The 27,098-nt window shown below is 52.8% G+C and overlaps 1 protein-coding gene and 1 long non-coding RNA gene across 4 annotated transcripts; both read left to right on the top strand.

Annotated features, from left to right (window-relative positions):
• The first annotated feature begins 484 nt into the window (after positions 1 to 484).
• On the top strand, positions 485 to 4,584 carry Zbtb42 (zinc finger and BTB domain containing 42). Of its 2 annotated transcripts, none has more exons than XM_006516052.4 (2): positions 485 to 782; positions 1,391 to 4,584. In XM_006516052.4, exon 2 carries the CDS (start codon positions 1,476 to 1,478, stop codon positions 2,490 to 2,492), a length of 1,017 nt encoding a protein of 338 aa, XP_006516115.1. In that variant the 5' UTR covers positions 485 to 782; positions 1,391 to 1,475; the 3' UTR covers positions 2,493 to 4,584. The 2 variants fall into 2 exon arrangements, with proteins under 2 accessions (XP_006516115.1, NP_001093930.1); NM_001100460.1 differs by having other exon boundaries at positions 677 to 782; positions 1,213 to 4,584.
• A 6,886-nt stretch (positions 4,585 to 11,470) lies between these two features.
• Positions 11,471 to 22,268, top strand: Gm30298. 2 transcript variants are annotated; one of them, XR_003950268.1, is made up of 7 exons: positions 11,471 to 15,681; positions 17,297 to 17,790; positions 18,966 to 19,122; positions 19,213 to 19,713; positions 20,353 to 20,953; positions 21,206 to 21,430; positions 21,676 to 22,268. It is a non-coding gene; the product is annotated as a predicted gene, 30298 (long non-coding RNA). The 2 variants fall into 2 exon arrangements; XR_003950269.1 differs by lacking the exons at positions 11,471 to 15,681; positions 17,297 to 17,790; positions 18,966 to 19,122; positions 19,213 to 19,713 and having other exon boundaries at positions 20,058 to 20,403; positions 20,879 to 21,430.
• The last annotated feature ends 4,830 nt before the right edge of the window (positions 22,269 to 27,098 follow it).

Below are 27,098 nucleotides of genomic sequence, written 5' to 3' on the forward strand. Positions count from 1 at the left end.
CCTCTCTCCATATCACTCCTCCTACATCCTGTGTGTGACCTGTCTGCCTAACTCCGGAGGTCTCCTGCCACTTCTCTGTGATTGTGTCTTAAACCCATCCCACCACATCTGCCCTACCCAGTGCCCTCTGTCACAGATCTTAGTGCGCTTGACTGTCAGCCCAGGGTCTGCAGAGGGCGGTAATTCTCTCTCTGAGACCCCAGCTCCACGGCCTGTCCCAGATGTGTTAACGTGAATTCAAGAGAAATCTTCATAGGGCGAAGTGAATTTCTTTTTGACATTTGTGGTCTCTCATTGGCGCCCTGACCCATCTGAAGGACCGTCTTCCAACGGGTCCGAGGCCATTGTCCCGTAGTCCACGGAGAAGCAACTGCCCCTTTGTCCACCAGGGCAGTCGGGACCCCATGGAGGACACAGAGGCCCAGGAGACAAGTATCGCGAGAGGGTCCCGCACCCCCTCCCGTCACAGAGTGCGGCGGGCTAGCTTCTAGCGGGACTGACCGGGTGGGGCGGACAGAGAAGGGGTAGCGAGGTGACCTCAGCGGTTCGGCCGCTCCGGGAAGTCGCCCGGTCCGCCCCCTCCAGCTCCAGCCGGGAGTTTCGCTCTTCGGGGCGGGGCAAGCAGCAGGCGTTGCCCCGCCGGCCAAGTTAGTGCGCGCCCCGCCCGGCGCCGTCCGGGTCCCCGCGCCCTCCCGGCCGGGGCGCGCCGCCCCCAGTTCGGTGCGGTCCGAGCTGCACGGGAAAGCTTGCAGAACGAGCGGAGAGCCGCGCGTGCGGCGAAGGTGAGCACAGGGGCGGGTACTCGGCTCCGCCTGCCTAGCCGGCCGTTCCCCACGGCCGCGCTGCCATAAATGGGGCCGACGGCAGCGGTGGCAGCTGGCGGCGGTGCGGGCGGGCGGCGACTCTGGCGTCGGGGGGCGCGGCAGGCGGGGGGGGGGGGGCGAGGCAGCCTGAAGTCCTGACTTCTTTCTGTCCGCGCGGCTCGGCCCCTCCGCTGCGCCCCGAGCCCCGCCCCGGCGGCAGAGCGGCTTCTGTTTACTTTCGATCGAGTTTTTCCTGCTCCGGGCAGGTGCCGGGGCAGCTCAGGGCTGGCGGTTGCGCGCGTCACTCCCGCGCCTCTCTGTGGGCTGCCTGCACCCGGGAAGGGCGCGTCGGGGCGAGCGGGGGCCACGGCATCCCCGGCGTGTTGACAGGCGTCCCGTTTGTGCCCAGGTGATGACTGCGGCGGCATGGAGTTCCCGGAGCACGGCGTACGGCTGCTGGGCCGCCTGAGGCAGCAGCGCGAGCTGGGGTTCCTGTGCGACTGCACTGTTCTGGTGGGCGACGCGCGCTTCCCTGCGCACCGCGCTGTACTGGCCGCGTGCAGTGTCTACTTCCATCTCTTCTACAGGGATCAGCCCGCGAGCAGCCGCGACACGGTGCGGCTCAACGGCGACATCGTCACGGTACCCGCCTTCAGCCGCCTGCTGGACTTCATGTACGAGGGCCGCTTGGACCTGCACAACCTACCTGTCGAGGACGTCCTGGCTGCCGCCAGTTACCTGCACATGTATGACATCGTCAAGGTCTGCAAGGGCAGACTCAGAAAGAAGGACCCAGATCTGGAGACCCGTACGCTGGGGACAGAGCTTCCTGGGCAGCCACCACACCCCCTGCCTTCCTGGTCCCCTGCCTTCTGCCAAGCCGCACCAAAGGCCAAACACCCATCTCTAGGGGTCAAGGCTACCCATCCCCTGCCAACATTTGGACCTCCGTCTTGGCAGGTTGCAGAGCAGTCAAGTGGGGCCCTGGACCTGTCACTGAAGCCTAGCCCAAGACCGGAGCAGGTACACCCACCCTGTCGCCTCCAGACATCCCTCTGCAGCTCCGTACAGCAAGTGGCGCAGCCTCTGGTGAAGGCTGAGCAAGATTCGTTCTCAGAACAAGATAGCAGCAGCCCGCAGAGCGCGGACCGATCCCCACCACCAGTCTGTGCTTCTGCAGCCCAGGGCCTGGCAGTGGACTTGGAGCCACTGCACATCGAAGGGACGGGCAGCCAGCAGCTTGGGCTGCCTGCAGAGCCAGTGCTCGACAGTGAAGAGCTGGGTCCCAGCAGGCACCTTTGCATTTGCCCGCTATGCTGCAAGCTGTTCCCTAGCACCCACGCACTGCAGCTGCATCTCAGCGCCCACTTCCGGGAGCGGGACAGTGTCCGTGCCAGGCTCTCCCCCGAGGGGTCCGTGCCCACGTGCCCACTCTGCAGCAAGACCTTCTCCTGCACATACACCCTGAAGAGGCATGAACGGACACACTCTGGGGAGAAGCCCTATACCTGCGTGCAGTGTGGCAAGAGCTTCCAGTACTCACACAACTTAAGCCGGCATGCTGTGGTCCACACGCGGGAGAAGCCCCATGCCTGCCGCTGGTGTGAGCGCAGATTCACACAGTCCGGTGACCTGTACCGCCATGTCCGCAAGTTCCACTATGGCCTAGTCAAGCCCTTGCTTGTGTGAAGTGTTTTTCTGTATCCCCCCCAAGGTGGAGGGAGAAAAGGGGCAGGGTCTCCTGGGTGGGACTCTGGGGCAGAGGAAAAAAGCACAGGCCGGTGGTAGCACTACCCCAAGGCTAGAAGGTTGCACCAGCCAACCTGAATGAATGTTGCTGCTTCTTGGATGGGTTGCCGCCTTCTCTCCTTCTCCCCACCTCACACCTGAGGTTGTACCCTGCCCAGTTAGGGACACTTTCTTCCTCACTGTCCTCTCTAGCAAGGTTCTAGAGTGCCTGGCCTGCCCGCACACTGGGCAGTGAGAGGTAACTCAGTTTTCCTGCCCTGGAGCTTCCCTGTCCTGCTGGGAGACTTGAGAGTGTCCTTGTTTGCCTAATGCCACGATGGAATGACTCAACTTGTCAAGAAAGTCATTAATGCAAGTGTCTTAACAGGGTGCACTGAGTGAGCAGGCCATTCCTGGTGAGTGACAGCAGGAGCCCCTGTTGAGAAGGCCTCAGGCACAACAAGTACCAGCAGGGGCCATAGAGATGCAGCTGGCCTTTCAGGAGGCATAGCTCCAGCAGGGACCCCGAGCATCATGAGGAGGGCAGCTGAAGCTGGGTGTCCCTGGAGTGGGACTTTGGACAACGAAGGAGAATTTGGAAATGGATTGTCTTTAATAGCTGGAGCCTCCCAAGGCCACTATGTGTCCCCTACTGGTTGAAGATCCTGCAAGTGTCCCCTACTGGCTTCATGGGGCTGGTGATGGCAGATTTTGCCATGAACCAAGCTTTGCATGTTGAAGCTGATGCTGTGTTCCAGCAGGCCTGACCCTGGGAGTCGCTCTGCTGCTTTCTGAGGGTCTCCCTGGAGCCGTGGTCATTCCCAGGCACCGCACACCCAAGGCCAGAGCTTGGCCAGCTTTAACAGGAGTAATGCTCGCCGCACCACCTCCTGCCGAGGGGCATGAGTAGGAGCAGCTGTCACAGGGAGAAAGGAGGCAGATTGTCCCTTCATCTACAGCCCTGGAAGGAAGGCTGGTGCCCTTGAAATGTGAAGAACTTTGCCCTCTGCCTCTGCTGTGGATATGGGCCACCTTACTTTGACGACCTGCACACCAAGCAAGCCTTGGTCATTTCAGGAAGGGTGTGGGGCAGGATGGGGGTGGCCTCAGCAAGTGGTAGCGCTGCCTGAAACAACCTGCCCTCTCCCCAACAGGGCTGTCTCTGCTGATTGCAAGTGGCCCAGAGGACAGTTGGGCAAGTCTAAGTCATGTGTCTTCTGCTAACACTTGATGTATTTATTTGTTTGCTTGGTCTGGAGTGAAGTGACAGTTGGTCTCCCCAAGGTGGCCAGATCCACTGTTCATCTCCTAACCGTCTCTGTGCTCGCCTACTATGTCCATGGCTGCCCTGGGAAGCTGATTCTGATCAGTGATGCTCCAAGACTGGAGGCCCAGGACAGGCTGCAGTGCTGGAGAAGAGACAGTGCTGTCCTGGCTTCTGACTCCACCTCTGGAGAGGCTGGTAGGACCCTGTGACTGAGTGATCGCTCGCTCACTCCCTCCCTCCCTCCCTCACCCAACCCCGTTGTGTGTGTGTGTGTGTGTGTGTGTGTGTAGTACTACATGTATGCAGGCAGAACACCCCTGTGTTGGTTTTTCCTCTAGTGCTTGCTTTCCCAGGGCAGGTTGCCTACCCTGAGTCAACACTGGACTCTTGTTGTCTTTGGTGCACAGTTACTGTGAAATTAACAAAGAATGGTGACTGGTTATATGTTTATAACTGGCATGGTTCAGTTGCGTGTATGTATATGTCTGATACGCTGCCTGTGTGGAGAGCACAGGACAGCTGTAGAAGGGGTCCAGGTGCTTTCTGCTGTGTGGAGCTCCCAGGGCCAACCCAGCTACTGTTCCTGCCTGTGGTCTCACTGCTGCTCCGCCCCTGGAGGGACCACTGAGAAATGACTCCACAGGACAGTTCTGCCCAGGTTTGGCTGGGATCTTTGCACAGCCCTGCTTGCGGTCAGCTGCACCATTCCTAGAAATGAGCGCCGTCTTCCTATTCCACATACTCTGTTGGTCACGATGGCAGTGTAATAAAGCCAACCGCAGGTGACGATGGCTGTGATGATTCTCGGGGTTGGGAAAAGTGGGGTTTGCTAGGCTGGGAGTGGGGGTGGTGGGTGACCTGGGGACTCAGTCCAAGAGGTGCTCATGCCCAGTGGGGTGAGTGGACTGGGCCTAGTGCCGGGCAGCCTCTTCCCCCTGGTGCGGGAGATTGGGAGAGGAAACCCAGAGAGGCAGGATGATGCGAGGAAGGGCAGGGTCTTGGATCTAAGATTGATTCTGTGGTTGTGGTTCTCCGCCTCCTCCAAACCGTCCAGGCAAACCCCAGACTGTGTGTCCTTTGCTCTCTCATCTCCCCCTCCACATTACTTCACACTTCTTTCAGGGTACAGCTGGACCAGAGGCTTGGCTGTTTTCCCCCTCACTCCCTCTTAGCCCGCTCTGGTGGGTGGCTGGGCTCCAGGCTGATGGTTAGGAGTCTAGGTGAGTTCCCCTACACCTCCCTGTGCTGGCCATTGCATAGGGGTGCAGATGTCCCATGAGCCCTCCAGGCTTTGTCCACCATCTTACCAGGCCCTCTGGCAGATGGAGTAGAACGGCCTCAGCATGTGCATGTCCCATTCTGCTTGGGCCAAGTTTGGGGCAGAGGGAGTCCTGGCCACCCTAAGCTGGTACCGGAAGGGCCTGACAGTTCTTGGGCCAATTCCTGTGGCTTTCCCAGTTCTGGCCTCAGATGTAAGTCCTGGGAGGAGGTGCCCAGCCCTCCCCTGCCCCACACTGGCCGTGCCTCCCACGAAGCCTGGATGGAAGCCACTGTCCTGCAGGAGGCCCTGTCATGTTCCCAGATGAGCCCATGACTCAGCCCAAGCTTCCCAGTGCGGGAGGAGGAGAAGGCAGCTGTTGCCATGGTGATGAGAAGAAGGGGATCTTGAACCCTGGGAGGGGAGGCTTCCTGGGGCCCCTCTGGTCTGTGGACTCCTCCCCGCTGGTCTTTACTAAGCCTCCAGCTCCATTCCTAGACGGCACGGGCCTCTTGGCACCCTCCCTGGAAATGTCCATCTTGACCTGTTGGCCAGATGGTAAACTGAGGCGTGTACAAAGTCTTGGCAGTACCTCAAAATCTCAGCCAATGGGCAACAAGTCTAGGACTTGCCTGCTTCCCAGGAGTGTTGGGTGGGTGCCTCCGCTGTGTGGCAGAGTGAGCAGCACAGACCCTGGTGGCCAGAGGCCTGAGCACTAAGCAGAAGAGCAGGGCAGAGCTGGGGTGCGGGGGTGAGTGCAGGGGAGTCCAGACTCCTCCCTAGATACTGCAGCTTCCCAGGAGCCTCCAAGTGGACCACAGAGCAGGGTGCATAGGGTAAGATGGCCGGCATGTGAGAGGAAGTGGGTGAGGGGTGGTCAAGGCCATAAGAAACAAGTGCAGCAGGGGCAGATGCTGCCTCCCCGACTCCCTAGCCCTTGGCCTCAGGGAAGCCGTGCACCACATAGCATCCTTTTGCTCCACGCCTTTCTGATATTCATAAACAGCACAGGGAGTTTGTGTAGACAACCTCAGGGAAGGAAGATGAACACTCACTGCAGCTGTTGCTCTACACTTGACCTTCACGGGAGTGGAAGGGGGTGAGCGCCAAGCTCCCCTGCGCCTCTGCCCTGGTCTTCTATCTACTCCCAACTCATTCCTATCTCTGCAGACAGCCCAGCTTGTAGAGTCGTCGCCATCACAGCCACCGCCATATCTCCCATCCTCTCAATGCCATCTGTGCTGTTTCCACATACCACCACCTCCATTGTCATCATCGCCACTGAGACAGAGATTTCACCACCAGTGTCCATCTCTGTCACCTCCACCTTGACCACTGCTTGTCAGTGCCCCAAGATCCATTGCCTCCACCAACTGAAGCCCTGCCACGAGCCTACCACGAGTACCATCTCTGAACCGCCATCTGCCTCTGCATGATCTCTACAACTTCTATTATGATTCCCACACCCACCATCATCTCTACCACCTACATCACCTCCACCACCCCCTCCTCTACCACCACCAACATCATGGTCCTCCATCACCACCTCCATCACCACCTCCATCACCACCACCACCACCTCCACCACCACCTTCATCACCACCACCATCACCACCTCCATCATCACCTCCGTCACCACCATCATGGTCCTCCATCACCACCACCACCACCTCTATCACCTGTACCATCATCACCTCCATCACCACCTCAATCACTTCCACCTCCATCACCTGCACCACCACCATCACCTGCACCACCATCACCTCCATCACCACCTCCACTACCACCTCCATCACCTGCACCACCACCACTGCCATCATCACCTCCATCACCTGCACCACTATCATGGTCCTCCATCATCTCCATCACCACCTCCATCCCTTCCACCTCCATCACCACCTCCATCATCACCTCCATCACTTCCATCTCCACCACCTCTATCCCCTACACCACCACCATCACCTCTATCACCTGCACCACCACCATCACCTTTATCACCTGCACCACCATCACCTCCACTATCGCATCACTGCTCCCTTCTCCAGCTCTACCACTGTCATCACTGCCACCATTACCATGTTTTCTATTGACCAATTCTATCACATTCAGTAACACCAGCATCACTTCCACCTCACCATCACCCCCACACCCATCACTCCTCCCCCTCCCTTCACCTCTATCTCCACCTTCATCTCTGCCACCAGTACTTCTGTCACCACCTCCCTCTGTGTCACCTTTGGTGTCATCCAACAACATCACGACCCAGCTTATGTCACTCTGTCATCATGATGATCATGTCCACCATCACCATCACCCTCACCACCCCCACTCCTCCATGACATCTGTCGTCATGCCCACAACCTCTGCAGCCTCTGCCATCATGCCCTTTATTAGGCCAGCAGCTGGAGTTCTCTGTAAGCTGAGAGGCAGCCAGAGGACAGGGCAGTCTCCATCTTACGTGGGGCCTTTGTTTTACTCCTCTGTCCACCATGTTTTCTCTGTTTCCCTGAATCTCCTGTGGAGGAGGCCTGCGCTTCTCCCTGCCAGTGCTTACTAGAACTCCTGGTACATGCATGGACAGAGGCCTCTGACAGTCATGGTAGCTTCTGTTCCACACAGGGACTCCGGTTCTATCCTGGTCAGGCTCTGTCCTGCCCCTTGCCTCCTCTCTTCTGCCTCAGTGTTTCACTTGCTACACTGGAATGGAGTGAAGGTGTCTGCTTGTGTGTGTTGTCTAGAACAGCAGTGAACCATCAGGGGCTGCTGCAGGTCAGAACAGCCCAGGCTAAGGACACTGGCACCCAGGTCTGAGGCACGCCAGGCCAGCCACAGCATTGGGTGTCCCTGTGATGGCATTAATGTGAGGATCATTGTAGCTGGACTTAGCTACTCTGTGGATTCTTTTGCCCAGGTTTCACTTCCTAGCACTAGATAGGAGAGAAAGAAGGATAGAGGGAGAGAGATGTAGAAGTCCTTGAACCTGATTTCCTTCTTTTTGTTTCTCCTTTGAGCATGACTTTCTAACAAACCACACACAAACACAACCAACTACCAACAATGCCTATGGGACTCCAGCATTTATATACCCTTGGGGAAAATCCCAGAATTCCAAATGCCACACAATTGCAGAAACTATTCCCAGCTGGCAAAACCCTGCCTCTGCTAGAGCATGAGGCAAATCATAGTCACCTGCTACAAAGCAGCCACATCTCCCCACACCTAGGATTTAAATGAAAACATATTCTTATAATATTTGGGTTTTTTTTAAAGAAACCAAAATTCCAAAATTCTCACTACAGGTCACTGCTGTTGAGCATGGCTTGGTTAGGTCTACATCTGTGAAAGCCACCTCATTCCTGCTTCTTTCTCCCCCTCCCCCTCTTGGGCAGCTATAGCATAAGTCATGGGGTAACACTAGCTATAGTTGCGGCTCAAAGGCTACAAAGTTGCTTGAAGTAGAGGCAGTTGTAGGCTCTAGGTTGGACAGAGGGAGGTGGTCCAGATGCCCTGCAGCTACTGAGGACACAGGCCAAAAGCTGTGGTGCTCACACAGCTCCAGGTGTGGTACTAAGTGACCCCTCAGATAAGCCAGTGGCTCTCCAGGCCCATGGACTCTCACCTCCCTGAGCAGGATCCTGCAGAATGGGAAAACCTACAGAGGTGCTGGACTGGCATTCTGTTTTTGTCTTGGCTCTGCTCACTGGCCCAGATTATCATGACAGTCCAACAGACAGGGACTGAACAACAGACATGTCTTGTGGTTCCAGAGGCCAGAAGCGCAGGGACAGTAAGTAGATTAGCCCCTGAGACCCCTCTCTCTGTGTAGACTGAGTCTTTTGTGCCCTCAGTGCATTCTGAAGTCCATGTCCTTTCTCAGAAGGACACAATCAGGGCTGGTGAGATGGCTCAGTGGGTAAGAGCACCCGACTGCTCTTCCGTAGGTCCGGAGTTCAAATCCCAGCAACCACATGGTGGCTCACAACCATCTGTAATAAGATCTGACTCCCTCTTCTGGAATGTCTGAAGACAGCTACAGTGTACTTACATATAATAAATAAATAAATCTTAAAAAAAGATAAGGCATTATTGCTTAAAAAAAAAAAGGACACAATCACACTGAACTAGAACCCTCTCTACTTACCTCTTTCACAGGCCTGTCTCCAAAACCAGGTGCCTCATTTCCTTGGCGGATAGGACTTTGGTATGAGTTTGGTGGGGGTGGGGAAGACACAACTCTGCACACTTGGTATTTCAGATGTGTGTGGGAGGCTGAGAATATGGCCCAGGCCCTTCCTGGCCCCATTGGCCTGGTCCCCAGTGAGAATTATTGGTATTTTGCAGCATGCCAGGAGTGTCCACAGGCCATCAGGCACAAAAGGGAGGTGGGATGTTTACTCCCTCCCAAGGGATCCCAGATCTGACCTCTCTGTCTGCGCATCCCACTGATGGCTCACCATGTCCTGCCTCTCAGGGCAGGTGACCCGTGTATGTGGCATCGATGAAGCCTGGCTCCTTCTCCCTACTGGACAGACTGGGTTTCCTCTTCAGCTTCTACTTGCCTCCAGGAGCCAGAGTAGGAAGGTAGGGGAGCTCCCCCAGTCTGCGCTGCTCCCCATCTCTGCCCTTTGTTTTCTCTGCACACGCTCCGGTTAACAGTCCCATCCTCCTCAGCTGATGAAGGGCCTGGCCCTGAGCTCTCGATCCCTCGATTCTCCCAACCTATCAGTCTCCCTCTCAGCCGCTGCAGCCAGTCATCACTTGAACGGACCCTCCTTCTGAAGGCGAGGTCTGAGTACCCTTTACTCCCAACACCCGTGGCCTGGTGCTAGTTTGTTGATCTTACCACCTTTGCCACCTCTCGTTCCCCTCTCCCCCTCCTTATGTGAGGTGCCACCATGACCCTGCTCCGGTTTGCCTCCCGGTTGCATGTTTTCCTCTGCTGTGACACGTAACTTGGCCAATCTGAAGTTCTAGGTGGTCTCAACCTTTTCTCCAGAGTGCATTTCAGGCAGAAGGGGATCAAATACATCCAGGCAAAGACAGGGACTCTGCCTCATTCATACTAAATATAGTAGAAGAAATGTTAAGATTAGTCCTTTCGAGGAGCTGGCGATGCTGGAACAGCGTGTTGAAATAACCCCCTGGATAAAATGATAAATTTGAGACAAAAATACACATGGCAAAACATGACTTGAAAACACTGGCGAAACATGAGGGCAGTGGGCAGGGAGGAACACAGCACTGGGCACAGAGACTGGCCACGGGGCTGTGTGTCAGTAGCCACAGGTCTAATAGATGCCGACACTACGTGGTGTGACTTCCTTGGGAGTGTCCTTGGCAGTGACTTCTGCTTCCCCTTCGCTGTCGGCAACCTCCGTTCTAGAAAGGCCACAAGCTGCACCTACGTGATTAAGGTTTCACTGTTAAATAACCTTGCCCAGAGTCACAGAAGCCAGATTATCGGGTGACCTTCTGATAACATCGAGTGCGACACCCTGTTTCAACTTTGATCCTGCGCATCACCCAGCACTAAGCACACAGACTGCCATGAGGGAGACACACACCTCCGATGAGGAAGTCCTCGCTGGGTATATAGTAATCCGACACTGTCCCGCTGTTCAGCTCATGCTCCAGAGTTCCCCCAAATAAGGCTTTGAGGGCAACACCCCACTTCATCTTCTTGGGAGACAGACTTGGATCCAGCAAGTTACAAGAATAGCTAATAAGGCTGGGGAGGGGGGAGGGCACATTCCATTTTCTCACTACCAGGAAATGCAAATTAGCAGAATGAGGTACCACCACACACATTCTAAGATGAAAAGATAGCATGGCAAATAGCTGTGCGATGATGGGAAAGCCTTCGTGATGCCCATCACTGCCTCCCGCCAGGACTCTGGAAAAGGCATGCAGCCCAGGCTGGCTTTGAATTCATGAATCTCCTGCCTTGGCTTCCTGAGTACTGGGATTGTATGCAGGTGCTACCATGCCCAGCAGGGACTGGCAATTTATAATGAAGTTAAATCCACCACCTGTCATCGGACCCAACAATTCTTCTAGTGATGTGTTAAAGAGACGAATGTGTACCCTCAAAAAGATTTACACTCAAATGAACAGTAAGTAGCTCTGGCCATTATTGTCAAAAACTGGAAAGTACCAGCATAGCCATCAACAGAAGGCAGGATGGGTACAGGAAGTTCATGGAGTGAAAAATAATCACGTGGTGATGAAAACTGATACACAAGGAAGTGCATGGACCCTGCAGCAGAGAAGAGAGCCAAGCCGCATACAGACAGGATGATGCTTGAGCAAGACTGGGGGCCGAACAACAGGGGCCACAGGTGCTGGGGCAGAAGCCGAGTATCCACTGGAATCTGTGGGCTCCTCCCGGGCGATATGATTTGGGTCTTACAGGAATGTTACATGAGTATATCCATTGATTAACATGTGCACAGTGAGGCAGGTTCCAGGCAGGTCGGCGGTGGGAACGTGACGTCTCTGCACTTAAAACTCTGGATAGCTTGAAGCTTGCAGTAAATAATTTAGGAAACACACAAAGATACCATTTTGCAGATTAAGAGAGAGAAAACATTGTGTCCCACGTGGTCTGCTGAGAGACATCAAGCAGGAGCCAAGAACAAGCAGCACTCAAGGTCTTCCGAGGGCAGCTTTCTGTGACCTCACATGGCACAGAAAGCTAGCTCACCTCCTCTCCTCACAAGAATACTAATCCCATCACAGGGACACCACACCCACGAACCTACCTAAGCTTAACCACCTTTTCAGAGCCCAGCTGTAAACACCATCAGACTCAGACAGGGACTCGGACTTGGGGCATACAGATACACAGTCTGGAATTTTGGGATATGTTTTATGATACTTGGGACAACAGTACTCTTTGTTTGGGAGAAATTTGAGCACAGCCACCTATATTACAACTTGCACAGGTGTCTTCCTCCAGCAGTCCAGGGTATCAGTCCCATGGATGAGTGTGCAGAGAATGAAGTGACTTTGAAATAAGGTCATTAGGACACTTTTCAATACAGGAACATTGAAGAAGACCTAACTATCCACTGGAAGGAGAGCGGCTATCCTTCCATTGCATAGAATACAGTACCACCATCAAAAACAACGTGCCAGGCAGGCGACTTGGCTAAGTGCTTAAGAACAGTGGCTACTCTTCTAGAAGACCCAGGTTTGATTCCCAGCACCCACCATGGCAGCTCACGAATGTCTTAACTGGACCCAGTTCCAGGGAATCTGATGCCCTCTTCTTTCCATTGCTTTGCATGTACAGACATACCATACATGCAGGCAAAACAGACCCATAAAATTAAACTTAAAACAAAAAGGTGAACTGCGATAATATAAAAAAAATACTGCCAAGTGAAAATGACTCTATGCTGTCCTCCCCCCTTGATGCGATAAATTATATGATGGAATTACATGCTCACGAATATGCATTTATATGCAAAGTATTTCTGGACAGGTATTGAGAACATGTTGGTTGTATTACAGAGACTTTAGCACCTGGAAGACAGTCAGCTCTGGAAAGCTCCGCGTCATACTACCAATTGTCTTCTAACATTTTGATGAATTGGATGAAAACCTAACATTCCTTTCATCTGGATTCTACCTCCAGGTCTCTGCTGTAAGCAGCAGGGTTTCCCCATGACTGACCAGTTGTGTGCTTTGTGTTTCCTTCCCCTATTGTGACCTTGTCTTAGCACTTCTATTGCTGTCATAAAACACCATGACAAAACCAACTTGGAGGGAAACGGTTTATTCTGGCTTATAGCTTCAGATCACAGTCATCGCTGAGGGAAGTCAAGGCAAGAACTCACACATGGCAGAAACTTTGAGGCAAGAGCTGATGCAGAGTTCACGGAGGATCAGTGCTGATGGCCTGCTCCTCATAGCTTGCTGTTCCTACTTTTTTATGCCACCCAGGACCCAGGGGTTCTATCATCCACAGTAAGCTGCCATCCAATCACTGATCAAAACAATAACCCACAGACTTGCCTACAGGAGGCATTTTTCTCAGTTAAGATTCTCTTTCCTGCCTCATGGTGGTGGTGCATAACTTTAATCCCAGCACTTGGGAGCCAGGACAGAGGTGGGCAGATTTCTGAGTTCAAGGCCAGCTGGTCTACAGGACAAGTTCCAAGACAGCTAGGGCTACACAGAGAAACCCTGTCTGGGAAAGCAAAACAAAAGATTCCCTCTTGCCAGTTGCCTCTGTTTTGTGTAGAGGTTGGCATGAAGCTGGCCAGCACAGGCTTACAGAACTCCCTCAGTGCCACACCCAAAGGTGGCACATCATCAGATGTGGTATGTGCACCTTGCTTTTCTTTCACACAAACGATCCCTTGTCCCTGTGTATGTGTGCACATGTGGAGGCCAGTCACTTCAAGGTGACACCCCCCCCCCAGCCATCCCTCCTTGTTTTACTGTTGTTTGTGATGTGGGCGCTCTCTAGCCTGGGGCTTCCAGTAGGCTAGGCTGGCTGTCAAACTCTGAGACCCACCTGTCTTTATCTCCTCCATGCTAGATCACAGTGTGTCACTGTGCCTGCTTTAAGTTCTGACTGAATCTGGGCCATCACTGTTATAAGGCAAGCACTTTACCTCAGAGCTCTCTCTCCACCCAGTCCTTTCATTTTCTCACTCCTGTAGCATGTCACAGTGGGCTTATTCCAGCACACATTTATTAAGTTATCACGTCTCTCAGTGCTGGGCATCTGGGCAACTTCCAGTTCTGACTGTAAGCAATTGTAACAAATATTCTTAAATGGCACTGAAGCACTATGGGTACCCAACTCCCAAAAGTAGGATGGCTGGCCTAAGGAGAAGGCACTTACAATTCCCTCAGAGGGTGCCAAACTGCCTATGCAAGGGGCATTCTCTGTTTCCCTGCAGCCCTGACTACATTTAGCAAATCAGGAAATTTCTAAATATGATAGTTCGCCATTGTGGTCATTTCTCTCAGTATGTGAGCATCTTTTTTCTAGGTTCACGGATCATTTGTATTTTGTCTGGATCAACTTGGTTCAGCTCTTACAACCAACTTTCTTACTGAGTTTTTAAAGAACTTCTTAGTCCTTTGGGTTTTTAAAGGGCTTCCTAGGTACTCTAATCCTTTGGTGTGAGATGGTAGGTGGTCAAGGTACAGCCCTAGCTATGACCATTGGGATGAGCAATGTCACGTGTTAGAATGCACACATCATCTAACAACCCTTGTGTGCAAATCTCTGTGGCAGTGTTGGGTCCTCTCCTGGTTCTGCACCCTCCTGTGGCCAGGCTGGACATGATGAGTGGATGAGTGGCTGTAACAGATTCCCTGCCCCACGCTCACCACAAGCAGGGCTGGCTGTACTCATTCCGTTTTGCTTTGGGTTCTCTTGGCTGCTTCCAACCCATTCTCCAGGTGGCCTCAGGTATCCGTGTCTGGAACATGGAGTAAAGCTACTCTGGGCTCTGCTCCACTTCAAGATGGCTTCTCCCAAGCTCCAGCAGACCCACTCCAGAACCAGCACCCTGTCACCCAGTGAAGCAGAACCTCCCTCACTCCCTGTACTCTTCTCAGGCTCCTTGGTTTCTTCCCACCAACCAGCAGCTACTCCTGGTACTTCACTCTATTCAGTCTCCTCTCTCATAGGCATCCCTGGGCCTCAGACCTGGCTCTCTGGGGGCCTGCTCTGACTCTTCTTAGGGACACCCATTCTTCCCTTGCGACAAGTTCTACCCTTCCTCTAGGGGTACTCCGAAATGGACCTCTCAAAGATCCAAGGGGGGCAGGGAGCCTTCACCTTTGCACTGTCTTATTCTCTCGAAGGAACTGTCCTCTCGACTGTCTTAAGGCTTGGAAGCTGCAGGCCTGAGTCCTTATGGCTTGGGATATTGAGAAGCTGGGGGTTTGGGGGACCTTAAGGACTGAGAGTCTGGGAAGCTGGAGGCCAGATACTCTGAAGACTTAAGATTCTAGGCAGCCAGCGATCTTAGAGTTTTAGGGTCTGAGAAACTGGGGTCTAGAAAAGTAGTTAGGACTTGGGGATCTAGGGAGCTTGGGACCAGAGGAGCTTTAGGAGTCTGGGGCCCGGGAGCCAGGGGAGGCAGGGCCCTTATAGGGGAACAATCACCCGCGAAGCGCAGCCCTATGCCTCTGCCCTTCGGCACTCAGACGTGGGTCCTTGTCTCTCCTGGATGGATCAAGGGAGCAGCCTCGGCTGACACCAGAGCCAGTTGTGACCAAAGGACGCTCGTTCGCACCGACCGGCAACTTCCGCCGGACAGAGCCGGCGCAGCACTCGCCAGGACACCGTGGCGACAGCGGTAGAGTTCCACCTCACGACCCTGAACACTCCCGGCCTTCTGCACACTCGCTGCGCACGCGCAGCCCCTTCGCGCAGGCGCACTCCTCACGCCCCGCGTTCTGGCGTCACGCGGCCTCCGGGCAGTGTGGCCGCCAGGAACGCCGGGTGGAAGCGCGAGCCTTGGAGAAGCTGGTTCCTGCTCGACCCGTGCCTCCTTTAGTCACTCGTGCCTTGGAGCGTCCGCGAGGGCGGGGTCCTCGTGGGATGTGTTCAGCTTTGTGTCTGCAGAGCTGTTAGGAGGGCCTGACACCTCATTGTGCGTAGCTGTGGAAATGAGGGAGGGAGGAAGGCGATCCATAGAATTAATGGTTGCTTCCCTGTCGATGGGATGCTGAGACCACCATTGTGACAGCAGAACCTAAGACAGAGGAGCTGCTGTAGACTTACCAGGTCCTCACCATGATGTTGCAGACAGCTGACAGGAAGTTCAGAAGCATGTGGCTTCTCCACAGTAAAAAGATTGCTGTGGAAAAGAATTCTGACCCTATCCCCAGAGGCAAAATCACATGAGGTCTAGGAGAAAAGCTATGCGGCTTTTGAGCTCCGTGACAGCTAGTCGTGGACTGAGAGATCCTGAAAAGCATCACATCCCCAGATACCATGTCTGACAGTCAACACCTCCCTCACATCTCTGCAATCAGTTCCTTCAGCTCTATACCCACAGCTGCATCCAGAGTCCCTATGCCTCTTCTTTCTCCAGTTCTTTCCAAACAGTAAATTTAACCATGTCGCCCGCACATTTGCCTTCAGTCGGTTAACTATAGGATATGAATAAAGGTTCAGCGTGTAGGTGGGTGGGTGGATAGGTGTACTGACGAGCTGTGGGTGCATGGAGGCACACGTAGGTGTGTGAGTGAGTAGGTGTATAACGGGTTTCACATAGCGTTTTGAATCAGTGCATTGGTTTGAGGCTGGTGTATCTGATGGGACCTCAACAGTCCAGCTGCACCAGCATGGTGTGTAGCTATTTTCTCCAAACTGAAACACCCCACCACACACACACACACACACACACACACACACACACACACACACACACACACAGGGAGGAAGGAGACTCCTAAGCTAATGAAACATACAAGACTCATAAAATTGTAAGACTCAAAAGGCCTCCTCCTCCTGGTTATGTAAACTATGAGTAATTTCTGGGGAAAGAGGACTCTTGATGGAGTCGTGTGCAGGTTGGGCAGGAAGCTCCTGGGATGAAGGTGTTGGAGTGGTCACCCATGCTTTGCTGGGCTGTCTTGATTATTCAGCTGCCTTTAATTTACCCATGTTCCTATAAGTAACTCCTCTAAAATGAATTGGCTTACCAACCTGGATGTGGGTGGAATGGTTTCTGAGGTCTGTTGGTGTCCTGTCTGGAGTGAATAGATACGTTTTGTGGATTTGGTTAATTGCTTGTATTGTGTTAATTGGGTTCCCAAAATATTACATGAGGATCCCACATGTAAGACGCTTCCGTTCCCTGCCCCCAGTTGGTTCTAATTGGTAAACAAGGTTGCTGGTGGCCAATGACTGGGCAGGGAGACAAAGGCAGGACTTTAGTTTTCCCAAGCAAGGGAACCAAGGGCAGAAGGATTTAGTACCACCATGGTGGGGAAACAGAAAGATCAGGCTTGAAAGCTGCAAAAGAGAGCAGCGTACAATCATGTAAGAGCCGGGAAGAATGGCCCCAGTCCCCCTCCCCTTGGGTCTAAGGCAGCAAAGATGGAATATAGATTTTAGTAAGTAATAACTCAGGAGTATCAGAGGGGAGGCTTTAGCAATGTGGAAGTTTGGGAGTGGCCCAGAGATTGAGCAGATTAAGGCTTATTAAGTATAAGGCTGTGTTCATGCGTGCGTGTGTGTCTGTGTGTTTCTCATTCAAGAATCCACAACGTTGGAGCAGTAGTGAGGAACTCTGGCTGCCACTGCTGGGGGATTAATCAACAACAGCAGCAGATATGTGCTCACTCATCTGTATGACAAGTCACAACGCAGGGCTAGCTGGCATCTTCACTGTGCTATGGGTTTTCTCCTGTGACCGCCAGCAGGTTGCTACTGCTCTAAGCATCAGGCATCCCCTACATCCAGTGCCTAGAACCAACTAAACTAGTGGAGCAACAGTGTTGGTGGACATTGGTTAATGCCCTTGCCCACCACCTTTGGATGATGTGGTCTGTGAGAAGTTCCTCTCCTTTCCACTCACGCACGCAAGACTATATGAGTAGTCTGACAAGATCAGTTTGAGGAAGGAGGGCTCTGTTTGGCTCTCAGCTTGAGGGTCTGGAGACACCCACGATGGAGCAGAAATGTGTCGGTATGCACTGGTGTAGCTGTTGTGACAGGAGTCGGGGCAGCTGGTCACCTCAGTCAGAAATGGGTGAGTGCTGGCTGAACGCTCACGGTCTCACTTTATACAGTCTGATTCTTGCCCGTGGGATGGTGCCACCTTAGCGAAGACCCTCACAGGTTTTCCCAAAGGTTTGTCGCCTAAGGGATTCCAAATCCAGCCAAGCAGACAATGAAGATTCGCCATCACAGCCTCCCAGCTACCTGGCTTGTTTTTCTGCAAGAGGCTGGTACCAGGGCGTCAGTGAATAATGAGACAACTTTCCTGCTGCTGTACCTTATCCCGGTCAAACTAGGCAATGTATCTCTGCAATTGGTGGTGACATCTGGGGATGACGGGGCAGCTGACCTATCACCAGGGCCAGGGCTAGCAGGGCCCTGGACATTGCTTGTGGAAGCCTAGCCTGGTTCATGAGCTATCCCACAAATCCTGAGAAGTCACTTTCTGTTTACCTAGGGGGAATTCTGTCTTTTGTGACTCCTGTGAGTTAAGCTGTGTCTCCAGAAATTCTGCGGAAGTCTTAGCCCCAGCACCATACTTGCAACCTGGTTTTGAACTATGAACTATGATCTTCACACTGAGATGACCAAGTTATGAGTTGCTTTTTGGGGGGGGGGTTGTTTTGTTTTGTTTTGTTTGAGACAGGGTTTCTCTGTATAGCCCTGGCTGTCCTGGAACTCACTTTGTAGACCAGGCTGGCCTCAAACTCAGAAATCTGCCTGCTTCTGCCTCCCGAGTGCTGGGATTAAAGGCATGCGCCACCACGTATGAGCTACTTTTGCAGAGGGTCTGAGTTTGGTTCTAACACAATCTGTAACTCTACTCCAGGGGTTCCAACACCACTGATCTCTGAGGGTCCCACACTTTTGCAACATGCTCACGTAAAGACATGTATGGAATTAAAAATAAAATTTCAAAAAGGACATCTTGACACAGACAGATAAGCCCTGGCTTCCAGACAAACAGAAGCAGTGGGCTGGAGAGGGAACTAAGAGATGAGGTCTTTTACATGCATTGGCCCATGTGAGTGTGGAGGCCGAGAAGTCCCACACCCTGCTGTCTGCAAGCTAGAAAGGAAAAGCCTGGTATGAGTCAGTCAGTCTGCAAGGTCAAGTGCTGGGAGCAGAATTATAATGTCCTAGGTCCAGAGCTGACAGGTCTCTCTTAGTTCACACAGAAGCCTGCTGTCCTTTCTCTCTGTCCAGGGCCTCCTAGATTGGATGGTGTCAACCACATGGATAAGGAGATCTCTCTGGTTCAATGCCAGCTTCTCAGCATCACCATATTCTGACAGCCAATAGGGCATCGCCAAGCCCAGCAGATGGGCATGGTGACAACTGAGGCAGAGACTCGGGCACTGTGGTAAGCTGAGGACTGCAGGGTTGGTTGGCTGGGCAGTAGGAAGGATCCTTGGAGCCTGTGGCTACTGGACTTCACTCCTCCTGTTTATAGAACTGCAGAAGAGAGAGCCCTTTTGTTGTGTGAAGCCCAGGATATGAACAGAAAATCGAAGAGCCCGGCCCAACCCAAGTGATTGTGACCGGAAGAAGAAAGGTGGTGGTGGATTTTGCTTCGTGCTTAAGGTTCCCAAATACTAAATACTCTGGATACTACAGAGTATCCAGGCCCCTCAATCAGCCTTTGCTCCTACAGCCTCATGCTCCCCACCACCCAGCCCACTCCTCCACGAGCCTACCTTCCCTGCCTAGTCTGAGGAAGGGGAGTGATGGCAAAGACTGTAGCAGTTAGGGTAGAGGCTGTGTCCTCTCCATCCTGAAACCAGTGTTGGAAATGCTGGCAGCACTGGAAACAGAGCTTAGGGGCTGCACTTGTGACGCTAGGTATGTCCTGTAGGGCCCATGACCCCTTCTTTCCCCAGGGTTCCTGAGAATGGAGGCTTCCTAGAGTGGCAGGCACGCAAGGGATGGGGAGGTGTTCAACAGCAGCCTTGAGGTAAGGCAAGGAATTCCTTAGGGTTTCTATTCCTGCACAAAAACTCATGACCTAGAAGCAAGCTGGGGAGGAAAGGGTTTATTCAGCTTACACTTTCCACACTGTTGTTCATCACCAAAGAAGTCAGGACTGGAACTCAAGCAGATCAGGAAGCAGGAGCTGATGCTGAGGCCATGAAGGGATGTTTCTTACTGGCTTGTTTGCTTCCCCTGGCTTTCTCAACTTGCTTTCTTATAGAACCCAGGACCACCAGCCCAGGGATGGCACCACCCACAATGAGCCCTCCCCCCTTGATCACTAATTGAGAAAATGCCTTACAGCTGGATCTCATGGAGGCATTTCCTCAAGGGAGGCTCCTTTCTCTGTGATAACTCCAGCCTGTGTCAAGTTGACACAAAACTAGCCAGTACAAGGAGCCTGACAGAATTAGTTCCCACGGCTGTTTCCAGAAAGGTCACTGATAGATACAATGAGGTTGAGAGGAGTGCCGAGCTCACAAGGCTAATCGCCATGGGTGACCGTAAGCTTAGCAGCCATGAGTCCCAGCCTGAAGAGCAAGGGAAAGGCGGGTCAGGGAGACTATGCCACCAGCACTGTGTCCCGTCCAGTGTCCTGCTCAGCACACCTCACCTCTCATAGCTCAGTCCATTCGGTCCATGGTCTCCTGAGGAAGGACCAGCGTCATCGAACGTGAGTAACCATCTCCCCACTGAAAAAGCCTTTCTTGTGATTCTTAGGAGATGGACCCACAGAAGGTATGTCACCAGCTCAGTAAGCAGTGCCACAAGGCAGGAGGACTGGGGACTGGGGACCCCTACTGTGGGTACTATACTTGCCAATAGAAGAGCCTGGTGGGTTGGTCCTCGGTGTGGACCACAGTCTATGCACAGTGCCAGTCTGCTTTCCTGCTTCAGAGCAGGTCATGGGGAGGTGGGTAAGAGCAGTTCCTGTGTTCCCTGCTAGGACAGCAGCAACGAAGGCATGGGCCAGGGTGCTCACAGGGCAGGGAAGAGCCTGCGGTCCAAGCAGGGCCCTTGATTTCCTGGGCTGTCCCAGGCTCCTCTCCCACCTTCTGTGCTTGCTCACACTTTGACCTCCATTGCTGGTGAGACGTTGTGCCAGAGCTCAGCCTTCATCCTCACAGCACCCCCTCTGTTGCTGTCAGTCTCCACAGGCTCCATTTTCATGAGGCACTTGGGATGAGAGCTCACCTGATTCCACTGTACCAACTGTGTTCCCAGTAAGATCACAGTCTAAGACAGTAAGGCTAGGACTTTAATATCAGAATAGTGTGTGTGTGTGTGTGTGTGTGTGTGTGTGTGTGTGTGTGTGTGTGTGTGAGATCATCCTCTCAACAGCTCCCCAAGGTGGTGGTCTGTGGCTTGGCTCTCCACCACACTTACATGATTGACATTTCTTATTACATGGGTGGCCCACACCCTATTATATGCAGTCTCTAAGCCCTTGGGTTCTGTCTTTGTGGGTGCCACAGCATGACAATTACCTTTGAACTCCGGAACATCAGGCACACCCTAGCATCCCTGGGCTTTTGACACCGTGAGGCCCCAGTTCCAGCTGTGATGCTGCAGTCATTTACCTGGCTGGTGCAGAAGCTCCTTCTCCAACTACCACGTCTGTGGCACAGGAAGATCTGGGCAGTGAAGGCTGCATGGGCTCCAGGGCAGCAAAACACTTCCAGGAGCACCACACTGTCAAGGTGGGGAGCACCACACTGTCGAAGTGGGGAGCACCACACTGTCGAAGTGGGGAGCACCACACTGTCGAGTGGAGAGCACCACACTGTCGAAGTGGGGAGCACCACACTGTCGAAGTGGGGAGCACCACACTGTCGAAGTGGAGAGCACCACACTGTCGAAGTGGGGAGCACCACACTGTCGAAGTGGGAGGAAGAGCCCTCTGTGGTGTCCCCAAGTCTGAGTGCATCTCTTCTCTTGTTCTGAGGAGGGAAGTATAGTCCTCCATCAGTCCCTCCTGCAGGAAGCATGTCACCATGAAGATGAAGCCTCCCAGCAGGTCCTTGCAGGAGCCTCTGAAGACTCATCGCCCCGTACCATCACACCAGTCCTGCATTTAAGCACAGACTCTGAGCTCAAAACATGAGCTGCTTCCACTTCATTGCCTCTTGAATGACCCCTGGCTGCAAATGACGTTTGTGGAAAGATTTCTGTGAGGCTGTCAGGGAGGGGACCCAGTGTGCTCTCCCACAGGGGACAGAGCTTTGCTGCGAATGAAGTGAGCTTGGTGCCACTAGAAGAGTGGGGAGTGGCCTCCTTAAGGGTGCCATGTTTGCTGCCTTGGCCATCTTGTGTGAAGACTGCATAGCTTGTGGATGAGCCACTATGTGTCCTTTTGTCCACCCGGAGGCCCCTCTGCAGGTGATGTCTTTGATGGCATTTCCCCTAAAGATAAATGTCCTCACTGTACACCTCAAGGGATCTGTAAACCTGTCTCCCAGCTGTATCCCATCTTCCCTCGTATGAGCTACACCTTACCAGCCCATGTAAATGCCTCTTCTGGAAGATAAAGCAGACTACCAAAGAGCCTTCTGGATGTTTCCTCCGTGCCAGGGGTTGCTCTCCGTCATGGTCTCTGAGCATCCCCAGACACGGTTGCTCTACGGGGCGGTGGTACCAGTTTCCCTCAGACCTTGCCTAGACCAGCTCAGGGTTTTATTTTGCTCCTTTGTTAACCAGCCAAATGGCTGCCCCATGGGGCCGCACACATACCGAGGGAGCCGAGGGTAAGCAGCAGGCGTCAACACCGGGAGAGGGAGCATCTGCCACTGCACTGCTGTGCCTTCCGGACCCGCTCGGGCCTGGCTCGGATTCACAGTTTCCCTTTAACGACAGGAATGCTGCTGTGCGTGTTTAATTTTATGTTTGTGCAGATCAAATATCACCCTGTGAGCCACGAGGAGCTCACAGGGGCAGCTGATGTTTGGGGCCAAGTCAGAGCTCGATTCAAATGGGTGACATTTGAGCAGAACAGCTCGCCACCCTTCTAGCATCTTCCCGTGGGTCTACCGTTAGGACAACACCCAGAATCGGCATCCTCTCCCGCCGCTGACCCTCCTCTAGGTCTCTGGGCTCTTGTGGCAGCAGCCTGGGTACCGGCCGGGAACCACAGTAAAGCTTGTTCTTGCTCCGTTCCTGCCGCATCCAGAAGCTTCATGTCCTGCTCCGGAGTGAGCTGGAGCCGGGCAGCCTCCCAGACCCACACTCGCACCACACACTGCATTGTTTCTCTCGGGAGGGGGCACGTGTTGAGGCCATTTGTCTTTTACTTTGAGGGGAGGCGTAAGGGGAAGCCTAGCTGCATCTCCACCTGGGAAGTCTATCTGTCTCTCACACTCTGGTGCAGTCTGTCTAAGGGGTTTAATGGCTTGTCACCTCCCCAGGATCAGGTCCAAGTGAAGTGACACAGTAAAGGAGGGGACTCGAGAGACATGAGGGTAGTAAAGGCTCTGTAAACTGTTCTGACAGAAGACAAGAGGTGACCCGATCCTGAGACAAGGTCACCAGGGTGGGGTAATGCCACGTAGAGGGAAGGAATGTTTTTGTTTTTGTTTTTTTTTCTGATTGGCCATATTAATTGAGACTGAGGGAAAAACAAAGGTTAGTAACTTCATACCAGGCTTCAAAGGAGTGGTGGTTCACTCCAAAAAGATCACACACCCCACCCACATGATCTCACCTGTACTGCCAGCACCCAGGAGGCTATGGCAGGGGGCTCTTGAGTTTGAGACCAGCCCAGGCTTTGTTTATAAATAAACCAGAATGAGCATCTAGAACAGCTGCCATTGTTGATGGTCTATGATGGTCTACTGCCACATCAGGCCCACCCACCTGTGCATCACAGGCCCACCCACCTGTGCATCACAGGCCCACCCACCTGTGCATCACAGGCCCACCCACCTGTGCATCACAGACCCACCCACCTGTGCATTGAATCACACAGCAGCAAAGGGGTGTCTATGAGTTTCCTACTGCTACCAAAGCAAACCACCACAAACCCAGTCACTACAAATGACCACTTCATTCTCTTCTTCTGGAGACCAGAAGACTTGAGGCAATGGGTTGTAGGGTCGATCCTGCTGGAGGCTGTGGAGAGAATCTGTCTCCCTCCTTCCTAGAGGCTCCTTCCCAGGCCCTTCTTATAGATCACAGAGACAAGCATGGACTTCATGCCAGCTGTCACATATGTCCAACTTCAACACACTTTAGATCCACGGACTTAACCACAGGACATGCCCAAGAGTCACTAGAACCCTGTGAGAGGACTTGAGCCTTTTGTCACTTGATGCTCATGGTCTGTGATCTTAGAAACATGATGAGCCCCAGGGATTAAAGAGCGTCAATTTATGACTAGTATATAATAACCCCAGAAAGCCGGGCTGTTCTCCCCCCGGTCCACCTGGATAGTCGCCCATTGGTCCTGGGGGAGGCTTGGAAGGATGCCCACAGAGGACAGCAGTGACTTCCTAACTGTATCTCTTTCCTCAAGTCCAGCCTCTATGGTGGTTAAAGGGCTTTGCGTCTGTTCTAGTTTACTTTACATTGCTGTGATAAACACCATGACTAAAAACAACTCAGCTTACACTTCCAGGTCACAATCCACCCTTGAGAGAAGTCAGGGCAGTAACTCAAGCAGAAACCACAGACAAACGCTGCTTCCTGGCTTGCTCACTCTCTGACTCATACCTAGCTGGCTTCCTCATGCAATGCATACCCACCTGTCCTGGGATAGTGCTGCCAACAGTAGTTCTCCTTACATCTACCAGCCAAGCAAACTTCTTAGTGGTAAAGCTTGATCCATGTCCACACAGGCACTCCAATGGGTATGTAGTGACAATTTTGGAATTTTGGTTTCTTTCAAAACACAAAAATATTCTAAGAATCTAAGAATTTTCATATCCCAGGTGTGGGGACATGGGCTGCTTCAGGCTGTCCACAGCTGCTGACTGGTTTGCCCAGTGCTCTAGCAGGGGCGTGGTTTTGCCTGCTACAGATAGTTTTTGCAAGCGTGTGACATTTGAAACTTTGGGGACATTTAAGAGGGTATATAAATGAGTCCCAAGAGGCAGTGTGGGTTGTTGATTGGTTGGTGGTGGTCGCTGTTTGTTAAGTAGTCATAGAAGAGGAGGGGAAAGAGGAGGAGGAGGAGAGAGAGGAGGAAATTAGATATCTGATGGTGAAGATCAAACTTCCCGGACTCCCCCCAGGAACTTGGTGTCCTTAATCAACCCAGCAGGAAGTAATCTAATGATAACACTGCCTCCTTTCCCCTCCATTCTTCTTTCTCTCCTATCTAGTGATAGGGGATTGGAAGGGTGGAAGAAAAGGTTGCAAGGAAGAAGAACCCACAAAGTAGCAACACAGGTGCTACACAGTGGCTACATGGGTGCACTTACAAGAACACACAGCCTGTGCAGAGATCTCCCCTTAGTTTGACTTTACAAGAGCCTGACTCACAGGCTCCAACCAACACAGAGCAGTAGACTCATGTGTCCATGAGCACTTGGCTCATAGAGACTCCGCTCATGGGAGGCTGAGACCCTCATGTGGGGCAACCATGCCACCAGACAGAAGAACTGGTAAGGTCAAAGCAGATTTAAAAACCCCAGTAAATCTCAAAATTGAGAACAGCAGGCATTAGAGTCAGCTCCTGGCCAGACTATTGGTCCTGAAACATGTGACCACGACACACCACTAAGGGGACCATGACAACAGTCACCTAAACAGCACAAAAAACTAGAGTTCTCCATGCTAATGAGATGTCTAGATAGGCCCGAGTGTTTAGGCAACGAGCTTCCCTTCCTGGGCATCCCTTCCTGCAAAAGGTGTTCAATCTCTGGTCCACCCTGAGTAAGACTTATGCATTTTCTTTTTTTCTTTTTCTTTTCTTTTTTTTTTTTTTCTTTTTTTTGGTTTTTCGAGACAGGGTTTCTCTGTATAGCTCTGGCTGTCCTGGAACTCACTCTGTAGACCAGGCTGGCCTCGAACTCAGAAATCCGCCTGCCTCTGCCTCCCGAGTGCTGGGATTAAAGGCGTGTGCCACCACGCCCGGCTGACCTATGCATTTTCATCTGCCATGAATAATAGTTTGGATAAGCGAGGATTGTCTCCTTCATCAAAGACTGGGGAGGTCTTTGAAGAGCTGCACCCAGACCTCCCATAGATGGCCTCTCTTCCAGCCCCTCAGTACTTCTGGCACTCACTTGGAGATAAGCCAGATTCCACCCCATGGACCCTTGTTCCCAATTCCGTGAGGTCCCAGCAATGTCTGGGTGCACAGGAGAATGGGAACCCCTTTCTCAACTCCTCGAGTTTCCCACTGGCTCTGGGTACACAGGAGTTTGAGAAACACAGCACCCATCCCAGATCTCGCTGTTTCTCACCCAGAACAACATGGACTGGGGCCCCTATCCTAGACTGCACTCTGCCTTCCCAGAGCGACATTCAGGCAGTGCTCTGGCTCCCAACATCATGGCAGACCCGTGGCCTGTCGCCCCAGCACTCTGCCTTCCCAGGGCGGCACATCAGAGGTGTTCGGACACTCTCATTGTTGGCTGAGAGGTAGCAGAGGCTCTCTGGGCCTACGGAAAGCAAGTGTGCACAGCCGCAATCCAAGGGAAGGCCAGACACATCACAAGGCTTCGTCCCACGGTCAAGGCCACCATAGTTACTGATGCAGTGCTATGATCCGATATCTGACAGAAGCCACTTAGTAGAGGAAAGTTTGACTTTGTTCACAGACTTGGAGGGTTCAGTCCCTGAGGTAGTGAAGGCATGATGGGGCAGATTAGATCATGATGGAGGGAGGGATCGAAGAGGCTGCTCCCATTAAGGGCTATGGAGCAGAGGACAGGATGTACAACCTCCAGGATCCCCCCCCCAATGTCCTGTTGTTCTCAACCTGTGGGTTGCAGGGGAAAGGGGGAACGAACCGCCCCTTCACAAGGGTTGATCACATATCCGATATCCTGCATATCAGATATTTACATGACAATTCACTACAGTAGCAAATTTACAGTTATGAAGTAGCAACAACAAAACTAACTTAATGGTCGGGGGTCACCTCCGCATGAGGAACTGTATTAAAGAGTCACACAGCATTGGGAAGGTTGAGAACCACTGCTGTGTTCCTCACGCTGCACCTCAGTTCCACATCGGTTCCACAGCCTCATGAACGGTCCAAGCCCGTGGGGAGCACTTCCAGATCAAATGATAACATTGGCTCTGTGTACCTGGGGGCTGAAAGCTGATAGTGTCATGCATGTCCCCCAATGCCCCGATTCCTTCTCAGGAAGTCCCCTGGCCTTGGCCTTGGGACTTGCTCAAACAATGCAAAAGCCGGCTGCACAG

This window comes from Mus musculus, chromosome 12 (genome assembly GCF_000001635.26).
Source record: "Mus musculus strain C57BL/6J chromosome 12, GRCm38.p6 C57BL/6J".
Classification (NCBI taxonomy): domain Eukaryota; kingdom Metazoa; phylum Chordata; class Mammalia; order Rodentia; family Muridae; genus Mus; species Mus musculus.